This window comes from Indicator indicator, chromosome 2 (genome assembly GCF_027791375.1).
Source record: "Indicator indicator isolate 239-I01 chromosome 2, UM_Iind_1.1, whole genome shotgun sequence".
Taxonomy (NCBI): Eukaryota; Metazoa; Chordata; class Aves; order Piciformes; family Indicatoridae; genus Indicator; species Indicator indicator.
Window position 1 is genome coordinate 59997542 of NC_072011.1, and position 19566 is coordinate 60017107.

The window sequence follows — 19566 nt, forward strand, 5'->3', positions numbered from 1 at the left end:
GAGTCAATTTTCATTTGTCTGGAAAAGAAAACAAAGTGAAGCGAACCACTAAGCCTTGGAGAACTATCTCTTCTCAGTGCAGTCTGGCATGCTTTCCAGAATGGTAGGATTAAGGCAGCACCAAATGTCTCCCTAGTTCTACTCAAATTTCTCTAGCAGTTTCTTCTGCTGACTTCTGAAGAAGCACAACATTATTAGAAAGGCAGCTTTACATACCTCGAGCTTTCAAGAAGCTTCTGCTTTCTCATATCAGCAGATATCTTACAGAATCATGCTTGGTAGTCTAGGTTAGACAGTCTGTTTAATTTTGGAGTTATTTCTTTTCTTTCCTTAAATGTTAAGAGAAGGAGTCAGGTTTGGATGGAAGCCTTTGGAGATATTAGTAGCACTGTGGCTTATCTGAACTGTCAAATAAGAAGCAAATACGGAGAGCGTGTAAGGAAGTTGATGCACCTGGTTCAGTGGGGAGAAATTAATTTCTTAAAAGAATTCTGTTCTGCAAGGCTGGGGAGGGGTTGTCAGCTTACTGCAAGAATACAAGCCTGCTGTGGAGTGGTCACCATACTCAAGACACTTAGTCTCTCATTTTAAAGGCTGAGTTTCAGCATTATGCAGGCCTGTGTCCTGATCTGAGTATTGTCACTGAGTATTTTAGGAGATACCAGTTTTCTTTTTTCCCCCTCCCCTTTATTTTCCATTTAACTTAAATAATGTGCTAGTAAATGAAAAGGGTATTATCAAAGGATTTTCAAATCAAGAAAAAGAATTACTAAAAAGAATAAGAAGAATTATTGTCATTTTGAAGGTAGAAATGGTAAAGGCTGTCATAACTTCGTATTTTCACTTTTGAGAGCAAGAGAACTTTCATATGCCTGAACACTTCTTTAAATACCCATTCTGCATCTTTGAATTGAAAATGATATTTTAGACTGGTTTAGAACTGTGTTCTTTGCTGTAGATTTTACAGATTGCAAGATCTAAAAGTCCTCTGGATCTTTTTGCCTGATACAATCAAACAGGGCCACAGTTATTTCCTTCAGAGTCTAAGTATTTTTCTATTAATGCACTGAAAAGTGAAATTGTTTTTATTCCTTTGGAAGAATAAAAGAATCCTATGGCAACATACAGTTAATTTGTAATTCTGCAGGCAGTCCCTTATTGGAGACTTTCTGTTGAATTATATTTATATGATCTCAGCCATTAAACTGAGTGTGAATTCTGATCCAGTGGGACATGGCTCTTAGATTTCAGCAAATAGAGTTCTTGCAATCTGTGTTTTGCTTGATTATGGAATTAGTTGCTCTTTTTTTTCTCTTTTCCCGTTCTTATACTTGATTCTCTCTTCTTAAGTGATCTTAAGCCAAAAGTTGATTCTTTTCCAAAGTTTCAATAGAATGTTGAAGAGAATTTCTTTGATGCATTTAGAATGAAACTGATCCTTGAATAAATCGCCATCCCTCTTCAGCCTTTTCCTGGGGAGGATCTAAGTGCAGTGGTCTTGCTAATTGGCATGCTCCATAATGGGCATTCTGGGACCTTCAAATCTCAGAGATGTGTAAAGTAATTCAGGTGCTGAGAGGAAGAACGTTTCTATAGATAACATTGTCCAAACACATAATAAACACCCCGAGCTTTGCTTTTTTTGAGTTTCAGAGCATCCAATGTGAAATGCAATTTTTCCTTGCCCCCCCCACTGCCATTACCAATGCTATGGGCAACGTACTGTGGAAGCTTGGACCCAACAGCAAATGGGAACTGAATTCAGGAGCTGGTTTCTGTAACTGGATTCAGGAATACACGGATTGGGATTGAAGGCAGGACAAACAGAGCCCTCCTCAGACACTGGCCATTGAAGAAGAGGCTTCACTATGGTGATCCCTCAGCTTTATACTGAAGGATGGAATCCCTTGTGGGCCAGCTTAGGGTCACCTGGGCTGCCTCTTCTGCTTGCAGGTGCAGCCCAATATAATAGACAAGATTTAGCAGTGATCTTCGTCTGCATACTGATCCTTTGGTGCTAGCTAGAAACATCAGTATTATTACTACTAGAAGGAGACACTGCGAAAGTAAGCCATTAACTTCAGAAAGTGAAGTCACTGAGAAGAGATTGAGCTGAAAAGTAAAATCACTGAAGAGTGATTCTAGCTCGAACCAGGACAGCTGACGTGTGAATGCCGTTGCATTTGCACCGTGGTGAATATATAGAAGTGCAACCAGGCCACAGAGAAATACTTTGTATAATGGCAGAAGTCCTTCTCAAAGCCCCTTTTAGCTGTTACCTAGTTCAAAGTGAATAGTGGTATGAAGAAGAGCTAGACTACCTTAAAGTATTTGCAGCTCTGCAGTAATGAAAGCAGAGATCCGGCTTTTAGATAGTGAGAACAAGCTGCATAAAGATGTAAATGTTGCTTCATCCTGACTGGCACCTTTCTGCCCAAGTGATAAAGAACAGGACATTCCACTTTGCTGTACTAGTGTCGACAGACAACAGCAAAAGATCTGCTCATGAGAAATGCTGCATGTAGACTCTTCAATAAAATACAGAATTTAGGGCAGGTACTCTCAGTCACGTTTGTGTGCCTCTAGTTGGGAAGTTGCTTTGGGGTTTGAAATTGCTGTCAGAGAAGTTATCTGCAGTAATATTGAAATATCCATAGTTACATGTCGTGTGTGGAAGAAGGCTTCTGGCTGGCATGTTTAATGTGCAGTTTGGAATCTGGCAGAGGCTGTTGCTTGTGAATGAGCATCATTGAATTTGTGCCAACGTCAGGCCGTAGTTAACTCGTGCTCCCTCTGCCGGCTGTTGCCGCACCAATGTAAACATTCATTGCCTCTGGATTATTAAGGGTAAAGACTAGAGCTGAGCCTTGCAGTTAGCACAGGAAATCTGCAGTGGCAGATTAAGGCAACTTGCAAATGGAACTATTACGAAAGCCTCTGTAGATACTTAAGTATAGTTCAATCTAATTGCACATGATTTTCTTCTAAAGAATAGTTTGGATGTCAGTTAAAAGCTCCTGAGTTTTACATTTGAGAACGTTGCTGAGGTCACTTGTAGGTCATGAGCAGATTACAAAGTAGTTGTTTAAATTGGTTCAAATTAGTGACAGAATGTATGTGTTTAGCTTTAATAAAAGGCTTTGGAATACCAAAATAAATGGTACTTAGTGACAGAATTACAGTACCTCAAGATTGCAATCCGTGTTTAAACTGTTCATTCAGATCATAATAAGTAGTAGTCAAAAACTAGCTCTGTACAACAGTTTTGTTTTTCTTCATGGTGCTAGATGTTAGTGATGCAAAATTTCTTAGTGTTAGTTTCTTCAATGTCTTTGAAACTTCCTATTCTAAGACTCCTCTGACATGAAGACTATGTGCCAAGAATAGTATTCATTTTCCTTTGTTGCTTTAGCATAATTTTATAGGTACTGAGGATTTAATTTTTTTGTTGTTGTTGTTTGCAGTAGCATGAATTAAGAATTAATGTTTCTTTTACAGCACCTGGAAAAGTAGCAGATAAAGTTATAATAGAAAACACTAGAGATTCCACCTTTGTTTTTATGGAGGGTTCTGAAGATGCCTATGTTGGATATATGACAATCAGGGTAAGAGCCTCAAACTTCAGCAGAGCTTCTTAAGAACTTCATTTTCGTGCCTGAGCGTTATGTAAATGCTACATTTCTGTGTTGTCTTCCCTTTTCAGTTCAACCCTGATGACAAATCTGCTCAACACCACAATGCACACCACTGCTTAGAGATTACGGTGAACTGCAGTCCAATTATAGATCACTGTATTATTCGAAGTACTTGTACGGGTTAGTGGACTTTTTATTGTTTGAAATCAACGCTGTGTTTAAAGTTAACTCACCTAACCAGGGCACGTGGGAGCAGCACATAAATTGATTATGGTGTATTCTATTCTTTGATGCAGGTCTGCAAGCCTTATTTGCATTGAAATGGCATTATCACAGCGAGTTCTTTTGTCTCTCAAGACCTTTGTGATAATATATACTTGGTCTTCTCTTTGAATCAGTTTGGACTTTCTGGGCAGTTAGTTTAAATGCTCAAAAGTGGCAGTTTGTATAAACTCGCCTGGTTTTGGTGTGTATAGTTGGAGTTGGCAGGACAGAACATTTGAAGGGAGCACAGGTGGGACTTTGACATTATGTTCATTGCATATGTAGAATTGATGGCATTAAAACAGTCATGAGCTGTAACTGCTAAGATAAGTTCACCTTGTGTCAGGAGTGGTTTGACATAATCAAAGCATGAATTCCTAGCTATGCAGGGTGGAAGAAATGCATTATGTGGAAAGTTAAACTCACTTCACCATGAGATACTAAGGAATTTATTCTGCCTGATTTGGGAAACATTGGTAGTCTGTGATCAGGAAAGGAGAGGTCAGAGGCAGTGTCATTGAGAGGCTCGATGGCAGCTCACGGTCCTTGTCAGGATGGCATGGCAGTTTGCAATCACTAGACAGAAGACAACAGCCAGTTTGACATGTTTGAACACAGTCAGATGAAATGGAGTTGACATGACAGTAGAGGTGCAAGAAGATTAAGGTCTGGAGTCTTTGTGTGGAAATGGCAATGTGAACTTTGCTTAAGTTCAGCCGGTGAAGTGGAATGGAAATAGAGCCACACAGCAGGCTGTGTAGAGAGGTTGCTTTGCTCTACATAAAGGCGAGGAAACCAGGAGATCTTCAACTAGATATAACCATGGTATGAACCATGGAGGAGGGAATTCTGCAGGGAACTGTAATAAGAATGGTGGAAGGATTCCTTGTCTGCACTTCGTAGAGGAAGATGTGGTCATTCTTGGAGGTTTCAGGCTATAAACCACTACGCTTTTGGTCAAGGCAGCTTTGTGCTTCACATCACCATGTTTTAATGGAGACATCAGCTAGTATGTTGAAGCTAGTATATGGAAGCATTTAAAATGAGGAAAAAAAAAGGAAAAAAAGGGGCAGTTAGCTACTCTCAGTATCTTGATGTCCATGTTTAATGCTAAATACCAGGAAATTGTGCTATAGGAAGAAGAGATTGGAATATAGGGACTTTCAGAATATAGGAGAGCCTGATAACAAACCAGAGGAATTTGATTTGTTTCTTGGACCACATTCAGCTTGGTTTAAAAAGTAGTTTGAAGAGATGCACAGCTTCATGTTGAAATGTGCTTAAAAATAAGATAGTAGGCCTTGATATTTTTGTGCAAATTGTTTATTAAAATTGAGCTTTGATAATATTTTTTCGTGTCCACTTTGCAATATGGAGGACTACTCCTTTAGAATTTTGGACTTTTACCCTCTTCAGTACTCTAGATTTCTGAATATTTGCTGCAAATGTTGCTTCTCCTCTCCAAAATTGAAATTTCTGGTCAATTTTGGAGGTTGTGTGTAGGCTGTTACTATCATCACTTATCAATTATTAATTTTCATTTACTTTTTTAATCCTACTAGGTATGACTATAACATACTCACAAAGTATTGAGTATGTGTAAAAAGGGAGGAAGAGTGGCAGTGTCTCAGAAAAGGCATTTGCTGTTTCCAAGTCAATTACACCTCTGAAACACTGATCCATAAGCATTTAAAATCTCTTTCCTAGCACAAACTTGATACCTTTTCTGCAGATGTAATTGCATTAAAACATATTTCCTCATTCTGTTACATGTAAAATTCTTAATATATGTTATGTAAATATGGGAGCTATGTAAGAGCAAGTGATTTAAGCTGGAGGTCCCTTGCTGCCCATCCAAAGCTTCTTTGAAACCTTTAAAAATAAAGTTTAAATGTTCTGATCCTGAGGATAGAGGTTCTGTTACATCCATCATAGAAGAAATTAGTATTAATCCTCACCTTGAGACATGAAAGAAGTAGTGGATGGCAGCCTGCCTTTTTAAAGTATTGCTTAAGTGTTTGCAATCATTATAATCTGAGTAAACAAAATGAAGCCTAAACCAGTGATGTGCTTGGTGTTCTAAAAGGACCAATTTCACACAATCAATAATGACACCCAGTGAAGTGAGGCTGAAGAAAGATTTGCTTTCCTTTAAATAAGCAAAATGCAACAGAGGTATGCTTCTAGAATATCACATTGGGTTCCTAAAAAATCTCTAGTCCCTCAGAGTTGTCAGAAGAGATGGAGGAAAAGGGAGCGAAAGCAATTATTGAATACAAGAAATTTAGTATTAATTAACAGTTAACATGAATAGGAAACTAGGAATTGCAGGAAACTCTGGAGGTTCCCCCCCCCCAAAATACAAACGCTCCAAAAAATGCCCCTGTACCACCCAAAAAGAACTTGATAAACAAGACAAGATAAAACATCTGTCTAGAAGAGACAGCAGTCGTGTCTTAACTTGGGGAACAAAGGGAGTGTTAGCAGTGATGCTGATCCATCATAGAATGGGAGAATTTGAATGGTAAAGTGTTGTGTAATTTTTGTTCCATATTTAATGAGAATAGGCAGGAATGATAAATGTGCTCATCCCCTAGAGGGATAATGAAATACGTTCCACTCTTGACAGTAACCGTGGATAAGGTTAAACAGCTGTAAAAATAGACATTCTAAAACCATGCAGGACTTTCAAAAGAACTAGCCAAGAAATCTTCTTGGCTTTTATGATGTATCACAGACATTAGGGGTTGGAAGAGTCCTCAAAAAGATCATCCAGTCCAATCCCCCTGCCAGGGCAGGATCGCTTAGAGGACGTCACACAGGAATGTATCCTGGCACATTTGGAATGTCTCCAGAGAAAGAGACTCCACAACCTCTCTGGGCAGCCAGTTCCAGTGTTTTGTCACCCTCACAGTGAGCTTGAAACCTGGGTGAGATGCTGTATGTCCCTGGGCAGGGTAGCATTGATTAGACTAAACAGGATAAGTACGTCAAGTAGGTACTGCCTATTGATCCTGGGTAGAATGAGGAGAGAGTGAATGCAGGGGTCTGGTCGATCAGGAATTTAAAAGTAATGATTGAAGCAAATTAATGTATATTTACGTAAAGTTATAATGGTTGCATCACACTTAATTACTTTCTTTGACTGAAGGAAGCTAGCAGTCCCAGTATAATTAAATAAACCCTTGGAAAAATATTTCACTTCAATGCATAAGTGCCTTAGAACGTTCCAGTATTAACCAGAACACACCTTAAGTAGATGAAAAATAACTTTAAGAGTAATTAGAAATGGCTTTTTTGTGGCTATTTCAAAGATGACTTCTTGACATTAAGCCACTCTATCAGTGACTTGTAGAGAAGGAAGAAAATGCATTTTGATGAGACATGTAGGTAATGAAGATTTAGGCTATGATAAATAATCAGGAGGATGGGTAGCTACGCCCTTTGTGGAAGGTGGGCTCTGAATATTCACGTTAATGTGGGCAAATGTGAAGTTACACACACAACCTGGATGCATTCCTGGTTTTAAGTGATAAATTTTCATCCTGGGAAGCTGGATTCCTCAGAAAAGCTTGAAGAGCCAGTGTGGGTTAAATAGCTAAATACCAGCCTCATGTAGTCAAGTGGACAAAAGAACTGATGTGATCCTTAGTTAGACCTCGGGAGGGATGTTGAGCAGAAGTAAAGAGACCATATTACACATCTACTTAGTCCTGCTTCAGCATGAAGTGCTCTTTCCTGGGTGTCCATAGCAACAGGTGGAAAATTTAGAAACAGTTCAGTGAAAACATCCTAAAAGATAAAGCAAAGGAAAAAATGTGTAGTTGTAATGAAAAACATACTGACTGTGATTGGTTAGTTTATCAAAGAGACAGCTGAAGGATTAAATTGCTTGCACTAAATGGGTGCAACCATTGGGTATGGTGTAGAGAGAACCAGTAACTAGGTACTAAAGCTGGAGGAGTTCAAGGAAGTAATTAAAGTCTAAATTAACAGGGGTAACAACTGTAACCAGCTAGCAAGCTTTATAGTGGTTTCTCAGTTGTTGGAAATATTCAAATCGAAATGAACTGTGTATTCAAACCAAAATGAAATGTGTTGCTAAATGATATGTGGCTGAAGTTCCTACTACTAGAATTGAAGCAGGAATTAATTCAGGGAATTACTATAGCCTGTATTATTCATAAGGTCATACTAGACAATCAAAATAATTTCTTTCGGATTAAAAAAAAAAGAAGAAGAAAAGCTCTTTAAATGAGTCTGTGAATTATTAAAGTATCATCTTTGTGGTACTATGTTGGAAGGTAATGTGACAATTTAGTAATAGAGCATTACTGCCTTGCTTTATTTAGTGATGTCTAATTGCAGGGAAGGCCAGATAAGCAGTGATGAGGTCTTTGCCTTTCTGAAATCACTGTGAAACTGCCATTTATTTTTAGAGACTGCAGAATTTCATGTTCTCATACTTCCTGGAGTTCAGAGAATTGATCTGAGTTCAGGTCCTGAGCTGTTTTGAGTCCTAGTTGCCTTAAAAGATTTTGTTTTCTGGATAGTGGTATGGGGGCTGAAGGCATGTAAGGAGCTGCAGCAAAGAGAAATGTAATTCAGCTGGGAAGAGACCTGTTGATTTCTGATGTGTAGCTCTGCACTCTGTACCTCTGTAGTCTGTGCTGTTTGTCTCCTGCTCATCTTTAGTTAGACAGCATGGCTTTGTATGCTGCAGAATTTTTTTTTTTTTTGGGCTCTTTAGAGTACCAGGTTGTGGAGTTCAAAGGGAAGTAGAATAAGGCAGCAATTAGCATAGATTTTTATTCTATTTCTGCTGTTCTTTGACTGTTGTGAATAGTCAGTATACAGTGGGCCTACCAGGAGGGAAATAAATGAGTGAAACATTCCATAAGCATGAATTATTATGTAAGCCATTGTCTGTTCTGGCAATTGGATGCAGCTACCTAACCTTGTCAGAGGGATTAAAAAGCAACTTGTTGCATCTGCAAAACGGTGACATTGATGTTTTTCTGCCTGTGGCTCGCAGTGCTTTGGCACTGTGCACGCCCAATCTTTTTAAAATACCAGTTCCCGACTAACTTCTCTTGCAAAAGCTCTTCCTGACTATTTATAAGTGCACTAGGCTTGGAAGCTATGGTAACTGTACTGTTTTCTTCCAGTTGGCTCTGCAGTATGTGTTAGTGGCCAGGGAGCTTGTCCTACTATTAAACACTGTAACATCAGCGACTGTGAAAATGTTGGACTCTATATTACAGACCACGCACAGGTATTTCTCAAGGCTTTTGCTTTGTTTGTGGTTTTTTTTTTTTCTCTTTGATAAAATTGTTTACTGTTCTTGATTTCCATCTTACTTTACCTTTTTGTTTCCCAGGGGATATATGAGGACAATGAGATCTCCAATAACGCATTAGCAGGGATTTGGGTTAAAAACCATGGCAATCCCATCATCAGACGGAATCACATCCATCATGGACGTGATGTTGGCGTTTTCACTTTTGACCACGGCATGGTAACGTACACGGTTCCTTTTAAAGAAAGGAAAAAATAATGTTGTCTAGCTAAGATCTTCCAGGTGTTGCCTGTCATTGAAGAAATGCTTTTATGTGTGTTGTAGGGTGGGTTTGTTCCCCCCAACAAATCATAGATTACCTCTGGAATAAATTTACCACGCTAACTCAGAATTTCGGAAGGAAAATGAAGTTCTGTTTAACAAAGATGGACTAAATAGGAAATTATAAAAGGCAATAAACATATACAGGGTATAGTTACATATATATCAGGTAGTGACAGGACTAGGGGGAATGGAACAAAGCTGGAAGTAGGTAGGTTCAAACTGGGTATAAGGAAGAAGTTCTTCATGGGAGTGGTGAGAGTCTGGAATGGGTTGTCCAGGGAAGTGGTTGGAGCCCCATCCCTGGAGGTGTTTAAGGCCAGGCTGGATGAGGCTCTGGCCAGCCTGATCTAGTGTGAAGTGTCCCTGCCCATGGCAGGGGGATTGGAACTAGATGATCCTTGTGGTCCCTTCCAACCCTGACTGATTCTATGCTTCTATATTCACAGTTCAACAATATCAGAAGTACCCCTTTTACAGTAATTCAGCTCTTTTCCCCCCCTGGCCAGACACAAAGGCTCCAAAGGTGGCTGCACGCAGGTAGCCTGCCCCCCTGCCCTAATACTTCACACACAGCCAAAACAAGAAATTATTCTGTCAGGAGCAAGGTCACAGAGAGAGACAAGCAGCAAGCAAGCAAGAAGCCACAGGGAGAAAAGAGAAAGAGCTATCTGTGGTGCAAAATACAAGATTTTCAACAAACCTGTGGGATGATAGAAACTTAATCTTGCATTATTCTGTGCCCAATCCCTATAATTGTTTATTCTTTAGACTTGAAGTCTCTGTAAAATTCTTATCCTTATTTACAATTAAGACCTTAAGCTAGAGACTAACTCTAAACTGTGGCAATGTGTGAACAGGTAGTTCAAAACATGCTGTTCATCCCCTACTCATCAGTGGGCATCTCCATTTTAAAGACCATCATTTCAGCTGAAAGAGCTTTAAGCGAGCTTTTTGCAGTTGATTGGCAGCCTGTTACATTGAATTATGTTGCAGTGACAAAATAGTTCTTGAAATGGGATGTAAATGGTAGGTTTACACTTACACTATCGCTTCATTCCTTCTTCCTTTGAAATGGTATGAAAAAAATATGCTGGAAGACTTAGAAATGTCAAGTACTTGTGAAGACTTGATCAATCTTATTTTAATGTGAAATCTCTGAAAGAGGGTATATCCAGCTTCTCTCAGAAGAAAATTTTCCTAGCATGGAGTTAGTTGTGGATTTTTAACAGAGAATCTAGCCTCAAACTTCAGGCCTTTCATAAAAATGTTTGTTTCTGTGGGATAAAGGTGATAATTTCCATGTACATGTAAAGTAGTAACAAATTTCCATAGCTCTTCAAATAAACTGAATGGGGCTTTTTTTTTTGCCACTGAAATAAAGTATTACTATTTTTTTATTTGTTTTAGCAAAATATTCTGCCTAGCTTCCAAACAGTGCCAAGTCATTGTTTTTCCTGCTTAAATGAACAAGGCCCAGTTCCTCCCACCCAGCTGGCAAAATGAGCAGTTTTCTTCTGGTCACTCTTAAAATGGCAGATCTTTAAGAAGTTTACAGCCAGTGGAAACAGGGACAGCTGTTCTGGGAGGACTATAAATTGTGTTGGGATTGGGTCAGGAAGGCCTGGATGCAGCTGAACTCAGTTAGGGATGCAAAGAATAATAGTAAGGGCTTCTGCAGGTATGTCAGCCAAAAAAAGGTTAAAGAAAGCAAACCCCCACCCTTGATTAGCAAGACTGACAAAGGAGAGGGCTGCAAGGTACTCAGCTTTTTTGCATCAGCCTTCACTGGTGGATGAAAAGATGCATCTGAGCCAGCAATAGGCATTTGCAGCCCAGGCGGCCAACTGTATCCTGAGCTCCATCAAAAGAAGTGTGGCCAGCAGGTCAAGGGAGTGATTCTCCCCCTCTACTCTGCTGTCATGAGACCTCACCTGAAGTGCTGCATCCAGCTCTGGAGTCCTCAGCACAAGAAAGTTGGAGCACAAGATGTGTTGGAGTGGGTCCATAGGTGACCACAACAAAGAGGTCTGGAGCACCTCTACTGTGAGCACAGGCTGAGACAGTTGGGGCTATTCAGCCTGGAGTAGAGAAGGGTCTGGGGAGACCATAATGTAGCCTTTCATACATAAAGGAGGCTTATAAGTAAGATGGGGACAGTGTTTTTGGCAAGGCCTGTTGTGACAGGACAAGGGCCAACAGTTTTGAACTAAAAGAGGGGGAGATTTAGACTGGATGTAAAGTCGTCTTTAAGCTGAGGCTGGTGAGACACTGGCCCAGGTTGTCCAGAGAAATGGTAGATGCTCCATCCCTGGAAACATTCAAGGCCCCCAGGTTTTTTGGGGCTCTAAGCAACCTGGTCTTGCTGAAGATGTCCCTGCTCATGTATATTCCCAATCCCATACGTTTTATTCCTAGCTTCAGTACTTGGCACGCTGCTTGCCTCACTATGGCTAAATATCCTAGGCCTGTTCTTTGGCAAGATGACAATAATGTTATATCCACAGATGTGCTTTGTAAGTAAATGTCTTTTGTCATCAAAGTTTTACTGGTAGCTCTTGTTTGGCCCCTGAGAAAGATAAATAATACTTGTAAAAAAATGCTTGTAAAATTGCTTTAGACACTCATAGCTTGGGCTAGCTGAGAAAGATGAGACCCAGGGCACTTTTGCAAGGCATAGCTTAGGTATAGGCTGGACCTCTGTTTTCTTTCAGTTTTCTCAATCTTTTAAGCTGTGGATCCACTATTCCTTCCATATTCTTCATGTATCTAATCTTGCTGTCTCTACCACCCCTACCCCCTATTTAGTATGTTCAGAGATCTAACTGCAGTAGACACTTCTTTTTTAACTTGTTCACTGCTTGCTCCAATGAAGATACAGTCCAACATCTTGAAGTAGTCTTCTTCCTAAAGAAAATGTTTATTAATTCAGGTACTAAATTGCTTTAGCTTTCCTCTTCTGCATGAGGATTTTCTGCACTGTGTGCTACTGTTGGCTAGGTCTTAGTGGCTGTTGAATAACATGATAATCTCTCTTGATGAGACATTTATTGGGGGAAATAAATTTCCATAATTTTAATAAATGATTAATGCCATTAGAGCTAATATATAACATACCGAGCTTTCACAAAAACAACCACCACCACCAAACAAACAACAAACCAACCAAAAAAAAACCAAACCAAAACAAAACAAAAAAAAAACCAACAAAACCCAGACCAACCAAAAACCAACCATGTAGTTTTATCATGAGTAAGATGAAGAAGAGAAGCAGCTCTTTTTTGAAGAATGATACTTTGATCCTTGGCTTGGGTCTGCCTAAGGCTCACTACATTATGGATCTTTTTTCCCTTTGTTTAGGATATCTTCCTTCCCTTGTGAGTACTTGCTCTGTTGCTTCACTTCTAACCCAAACCTGGTCAGGTTCTTAAGGAGTGGTGGGAACCTGGAAATAGTATTAAGAGACAATCTGCTGTGGATGGAACCTAGTGAGGTCTTTCTACCAGAGTTGCTGGGGAAGAGAAGGAGCAATGCAGTAGTAGTTCCAGCTGTTTGATTTGCAGTTTCCTTGATTCAGAGGAGGTAAACAGGTCATGGAGTGTTATTTTTGCTGCTGCCCTAAAATTCTGCAAGTGGAAGGTCAGACATGATGGGGTTCTGCTCTGTTAGGTGCCTCTTCTCTACTCTTAGTTACATCCTTAGGAGTGTTTTTGTTCTGTGTGGGGCAGGACTGTACCAATGCAGAAGAATGCCTTTCTAGGAGTCTTCTGACAGATTCCTTTACATAATTTTATATTCTCTAGAGTTTGGCTATTTTGCAAAGAGTAATGGCAAATTGAAGATGTTCCCTCTTTGGTTTAGATTATCTCATTGTTTGCCTGCTGCCTCATTTAAGCTTATTAACATACTGCATAAGCACTCCTTATCCACTTCAGTGGATACATCTCTCCATACATACATCACTCCAAGACTTAAAGAGGCTCAGACACATGTAATGATTTCAGCTGTAAAAGGTGATAGATGAGAGTCCTTCAGTAACTCCTGGAGGGGGAGATGTCTGTATGTAGACTTGAGGGTTAATTGGAAGGTCTGGGTAGGAGCTGCCTCTAGTTTAAATATTAAATATGAGCATTGAAATACTTTTTCTAAAAAAATAAAAAGCCAGACTGAATTGACACAGAATCACATAACGTTAAGGGGTTGAAGGCACCTCAAAAGATCAAGTCCAACCCCTACTGCCAGAGCAAGATCACCTAGAGGAGGTCACACAGGAACACATCCAGGTGGGTTTGGAATGTCTCCAGAGAACTCTCTGGGCAGCCCATTCCAGTATTTTGTCAGCCTCACAGTGGAAAAATTTCTCCTTATGTTCATATGGAACCTCCTCTGATCCATTGCCCCTTGTTCTATCATTGGACATTAATGAGCAGAGCCTGGCTCTTTCCTCCTGACACTCACCCTTCACATCTTTACAAACATGAATGAGGTCACTCCTCAGTCTCCTCCAAGCTAAAGAGCCCCAGCTCCCTCAGCCTTTCCTCAGAAGGGAGATGTTCCAATCCTTTCACCATCTTTGTGGCTCTGATTGTAAATAAAAGTGTATTTGATCTGTTTTCTTACCCATGGAATGCAAGGATTATTAAAACATTTCTTAAGTCATAAACTCCTTGGAAAGGTTTTGCTTCCCCTCCACTTCCATCACAGTCTACTTTTGACAGCATCCTCTGTTCTGGGTCATGCTAGAGACAGAGTTGATAAAATGGCATTGTTGGCAACACTTACACAGCCTTTAAGTGTTGTGGTATCTTTCAGGTACAAATCTTAACACCCCTAAACAAATTAAAAGGGCTTTCTATGTTCACTTCTCTTCATTCCCTTCTGTATATTTTTTGTTTGTTTGTTTGTGGTTGGGTTTTTTGGTGGTGTTTTAGGTTGGCTGGTTTTGGTTTGAGGGTTTTTTTTTGTTGTCCCCCCCCTTTTTTTTTTCCTGATACTTTTGGTTTTGGTATTTGGAGGTTTTGGGGTTGTTTTGTTTTGGTGGTTTTGTTGTTGTTTTTTTTTTATTCCTCAATTGTTTGGTTGGTTTGGGGTTGATTTTGTTTGTTTGTTTGGTTTTTATTGCTTGTGACTGAAGTGGGTTAAGTACATTCCCGTGCTGAATTCCTACCCTGCACATTCTTTTGCCAGAGCTTCTGTGCCAGAGTGCTGGCTCTGTAAGGTTCAAGAGTGCTTTGGTTTGGCTTTTTCTTTTTTTTCAGTTTCATTCTCTCAGGCTGTTCTTTGTGTTTTGATACTTGTAGAAACTTAACCTCTTCTTTTTGAACCGGCAATATTCTGACATTTGCCTTAGCGCTTGTGCCAAATGTTTAACAAGCAGGCATTAAAAATGCAGCATGGTGCTGCTCAGTGCTTTACTCTGACCTCTTGCCAGTTGCCTGAGATGAGTTCCTAGACCTTTGTCATAAATTTTATTTAGTAGTTGTATGCAAGCAACAGAGGAGTACTGATTTACTGTAAGAATAAGCATGATTTTATAGTTTAAAGCTGGAATCTAGGCATAACAGTCTTCAGTTTTGCTGCTCCCAAAGGGGAAATATGTAGCAGGATTGGGTTTGAGTTTTTTTCTTTTGATGAAAGTATAGTAGCATGTATCTAAGTTAAATGATTGTGACTAGTTCACAGCACAGTCTTTTAAATACTACAGATCAAACAATTTTAAAGAGGTGGGTAGAAAGTCCAATAACATAAATGCATCTTCTGCCACCTAAGAACTCAGCTAGCCTTATGCTGCACTAGCAGATTTTCCCAGTGAACTAAAAATAAAGGGTTGCTTTTGTGCCTTGAATGTGGTTTTGTTTATGCTGCATTTGGATTTTTATAAAACCCACCAGCTTTCAAATAAAGGCACTGGGAGGCAGATTTTTGTAAACCTTCCTTTTTACTTTTATGGTATCAGTCACAATTTGCTTGCTCATTAATTAAGTTGATATGGAGTCAGATAGTCTTCAGCAGTGCATTTCTTTCTGTCTTGGTCTCATGGTTTTTTTTCTTGCCCTGTTGGGAACACAAGTATGTCAATAAATATTTAGGAAGTGATAAAGCTTTCACAGTTATCTCCCTTCTTGCCTTTTTTCCTCTGTCCTTCTTATGTTTTTCTTCTTCTCTCGTTCCTTCTTTTGCTTTCTCCTTCCTTCTTTTGCTTTCTCCTTCCTTCTTTTGCTTTCTCCTTCCTTCTTTTGCTTTCTCCTTCCTTCTTTTGCTTTCTCCTTCCTTCTTTTGCTTTCTCCTTCCTTCTTTTGCTTTCTCCTTCCTTCTTTTGCTTTCTCCTTCCTTCTTTTGCTTTCTCCTTCCTTCTTTTGCTTTCTCCTTCCTTCTTTTGCTTTCTCCTTCCTTCTTTTGCTTTCTCCTTCCTTCTTTTGCTTTCTCCTTCCTTCTTTTGCTTTCTCCTTCCTTCTTTTGCTTTCTCCTTCCTTCTTTTGCTTTCTCCTTCCTTCTTTTGCTTTCTCCTTCCTTCTTTTGCTTTCTCCTTCCTTCTTTTGCTTTCTCCTTCCTTCTTTTGCTTTCTCCTTCCTTCTTTTGCTTTCTCCTTCCTTCTTTTGCTTTCTCCTTCCTTCTTTTGCTTTCTCCTTCTTCTTTTGCTTTCTCCTTCCTTCTTTTGCTTTCTCCTTCCTTCTTTTGCTTTCTCCTTCCTTCTTTTGCTTTCTCCTTCCTTCTTTTGCTTTCTCCTTCCTTCTTTTGCTTTCTCCTTCCTTCTTTTGTTTTCTCCTTCCTTCCTTCTGTTTTCTCCTTCCTTCCTTCTGTTTTCTCCTTCCTTCTTTTGCTTTCTCCTTCCTTCTTTTGCTTTCTCCTTCCTTCTTTTGCTTTCTCCTTCCTTCTTTTGCTTTCTCCTTCCTTCTTTTGCTTTCTCCTTCCTTCTTCTGTTTCTCCTTCCTCTTCTTTTTCTCCTTCCTTCTTCTGTTTTCTCCTTCCTTCTTTTTCTCCTTCCTTCTTCTTTTCTCCTTCCTTCTTCTGTTTCTCCTTCCTTCTTCTGTTTCTCCTTCCTTCCTTCTGTTTTCTCCTTCCTTCCTTCTGTTTTCTCTTCCTTCTTCTTTTCCTTCCTTCCTTCTGTTTTCTCTTCTTCCTTTTCTCCTTCCTTCTTGTTTCTCCTTCCTTCTTCTGTTTCTCCTTCTTCCTTCTGTTTTCTCCTTCCTTCTTCTGTTTCTCCTTCCTTCCTTCTGTTTTCTCCTTCCTTCCTTTTTTCTCCTTCTTCCTTCTGTTTTCTCCTTCCTTCCTTCTGTTTTCTCCTTCCTTCCTTCTGTTTTCTCCTTCCTTCCTTCTGTTTTCTCCTTCCTTCCTTCTGTTTTCTCCTTCCTTCCTTCTGTTTTCTCCTTCCTTCTGTGTTTGTATAATATAGTGATCCTTGAGACAGAGGAAGAAAAACAGCCTTTTTAGAAAGGAATCAGGGGAAATTCCTCAAGATAAAAAGCAGTGAACAAAACCCCATCAGTTCTCAGTTTTCACCCTAACTCGTTTCATAGCAGTGTTTATTAGGTGAGATAAAATGCAGAAAGAAAAAAAAAAAAAGTCCAGTTTCAATTACTGAGTTAGTCTTGATGTAAAAAGTCTTCTGCTCTTGTCCAGCTGTGCAGGGATCCCTTCTTGGTCATACCACTTTTTCTTATACACTAAGTGTTTTGTGGAAACATCAGCATTACTGTTCCTATGGTGTTTGTTCGTGATTACTTTTCTCTGCTTGTACCTTCCCAGGCTGTGGCAGTGTGTGCTTGCCCATGCTTTCTGTCACTGTAGCTGTCATCTTGTGCCCAGAGCTAGTGCTTTGCCTGGTATTTTAAATAAATCTGGTGTACAGAGCTACTTTTTAATAGTTAGGATTTTTCAAGCAGAAAGCTACTGCTAAGGTTTTCAGAACCTCTTCACACTTGGTATTTTCATCTAGGATTGCTAATACTTTTTTCCATGTGCATCCCTTACTCCTTTTTTCTTATTAATCACAGTAGCCTCTCTTTCTCACTATCAGTCCTGGCACTGTCAGGTGCTGCATCTTTCAGGTTCTTCTACTGCTAGTTGATGAATTATAACCAGAAATCATCACAGAATCCACAAGTAAAATGCTCAGGACACTTGAAAATCATTTTTAGAAGGTGGTGGAGGCAAAGTAACACTTGCAATCCCTCTTTGTAGAGGAGTGTTGACCTTCCTGACCATAATAGCTGCCTGGCAGAGTCTCCATAAAGGATCTAGGCTTGAGCTTCCCAACATCTGGACAGAGCATAAGAGCTGTGGGTTGGGCAGCTGTGAAGTGATGAGACAGGAGCTGGCTGTTTCTAATGGCCTTAGTGGTTATACCTGGAGCTGGCAGTAAGCTTTGGCTTTGCAAACTGCATTAGTGGGCCATATGGATAATAAATCATTTAACTCCATACTCAGAAGTGCAATTTCCTTGTTAAGAAAATATTTGTTAACTGTCCAAGGAGAAAATGTTGTGTGAACCTGGAAGTGATGATCCAGGAGTTCATCACTTCAAAAAAAAAAAAAAAGTCTTCTTGAAAGGGGAATGGCTGTGATAGCTGGAAAAGATACCAGGGATTGCTTGGGGGCATCTTAAAGACTGAGATAAATGTAGCTCTTCTCCCTAGGGCTTGAATTTGGGCCAAGGAAAGTGTTGGTTTCAACAGAGGACAGCATAAGCAGTCTGGGAAGGAGCTGGTTGCTCAGGGATGTGGAAAACAGCAGTTTTCTTGGTTTGCCTGAATTATACACGTAGGAGGGGTTCAGACATGGTCTTAAGTGTAGAAATTGAGCTGATGCAATGTAACTCAGCATAAGTCAGCCTAAGTTCAGCTTAAGCTGACCCTGCCTGAGGTGGACAGGAATTTGTAATGTAGCTTCTCTTTATGAATATTGAATGTTACAAGATCTTAGCAGCAAAAAGCCTTGACCTTCTGATCCAGTCAGTCATAGAAAGGAATCCTCCTTCTGAGGAGCACTTCCTTTACAGAGGCTTACAGCAGATTCTTAACTTTCTTCTGAATCAGTGGTCCTGCTTCTTTTGAGAAGGTAGAAGAACAATCATTTTGATAACTCCATTTTCTGCTTTTTGAGGAAGTGTCACTTGTACTCTGCTGTCAAATGATGCTCAGGTGTTTTAGGGCAGAGTGGGCAAAGTACAATTAATCTACAGGTACCTTTCTCTTCCATCCTGAAGCTGTCAATACAGTGGGACACCAGAAGTGAAGGAGCTGGAGCCTTCTCTTTCACTTTGCTTCCAAACAAGATTAAAAGTTACACAATACAGGGTATTGTGTTCAAAAATTAGAAGTGTTTGTACCAAAATTTCCTTCCTATTAAATAAAAGCACTAGCTGAAGGTTGCAAAGGTATTGCTGACCCTATGATAAAGGCTCTGCTGGTTTGCAACTTCTACTTGGCCCTCAAAGAGAAGGTAATTAAAAGGATGCCAGGCCATGTGTAGTAATATTTTAATTGAAATTAAGTATTCCATTAAGAGGATTAAGCTTGGCTTTATAGCAAATTGTCATCTTACTTAACTTTGAGAGTTTCATTTCAAGTGAAAATGGGGGGGTGGGGGTCAGGAGAAGCTGTTCCTTTCGGGATAAGAAGTCCCAAAGACTGCCTATTGAATGTGTCTTTCTGAGATCACCTTCACATTGCCCTGTTGGTGTGTAGCTTCCCTAAAAGCATCTTGAATTACTGTGAAGAAATCTAATCCTAAATCCTTGGAAAACCCTACATTCTGAATAGTTACAGAAAATAGGCTTTTTCTATTTAGCTTTTTTTATCTGTCACCCAGAGGGGAGGAGGTTTCTGGAAGGTTTTCGCCTGGTAGGCCCAGGTGTATTCCTTTTGCATGAATGCCTTTTGCATATGTTTGTAAGTAGAATTTCCATTCAAACTTCCATTCCAGTGTGGAACATTGTTATTTTACTCCTTGGAAAGGGGTAAAAGATCTTGTCTGCCCTTTTGCCCTGGGCAGCTCATGGCTCAAACTTAGAATATTCATCCTGCTGCTAGATGAATGCTTGTTGGC

At 39.8% G+C, this 19566-nt stretch overlaps 1 protein-coding gene across 1 annotated transcript in view; it reads left to right on the forward strand.

The window, feature by feature from the left end:
• Positions 1-19566, forward strand: part of FBXO11 (F-box protein 11) — a 42345-nt gene that overhangs the window by 13032 nt on the left and 9747 nt on the right. Inside the window, exons 7-10 of the mRNA XM_054399304.1 lie at positions 3499-3605; positions 3704-3815; positions 9068-9174; positions 9280-9417. Coding sequence (XP_054255279.1) covers positions 3499-3605; positions 3704-3815; positions 9068-9174; positions 9280-9417 — 464 coding nt within the window. The remainder of the gene's footprint in view (positions 1-3498; positions 3606-3703; positions 3816-9067; positions 9175-9279; positions 9418-19566) is intronic.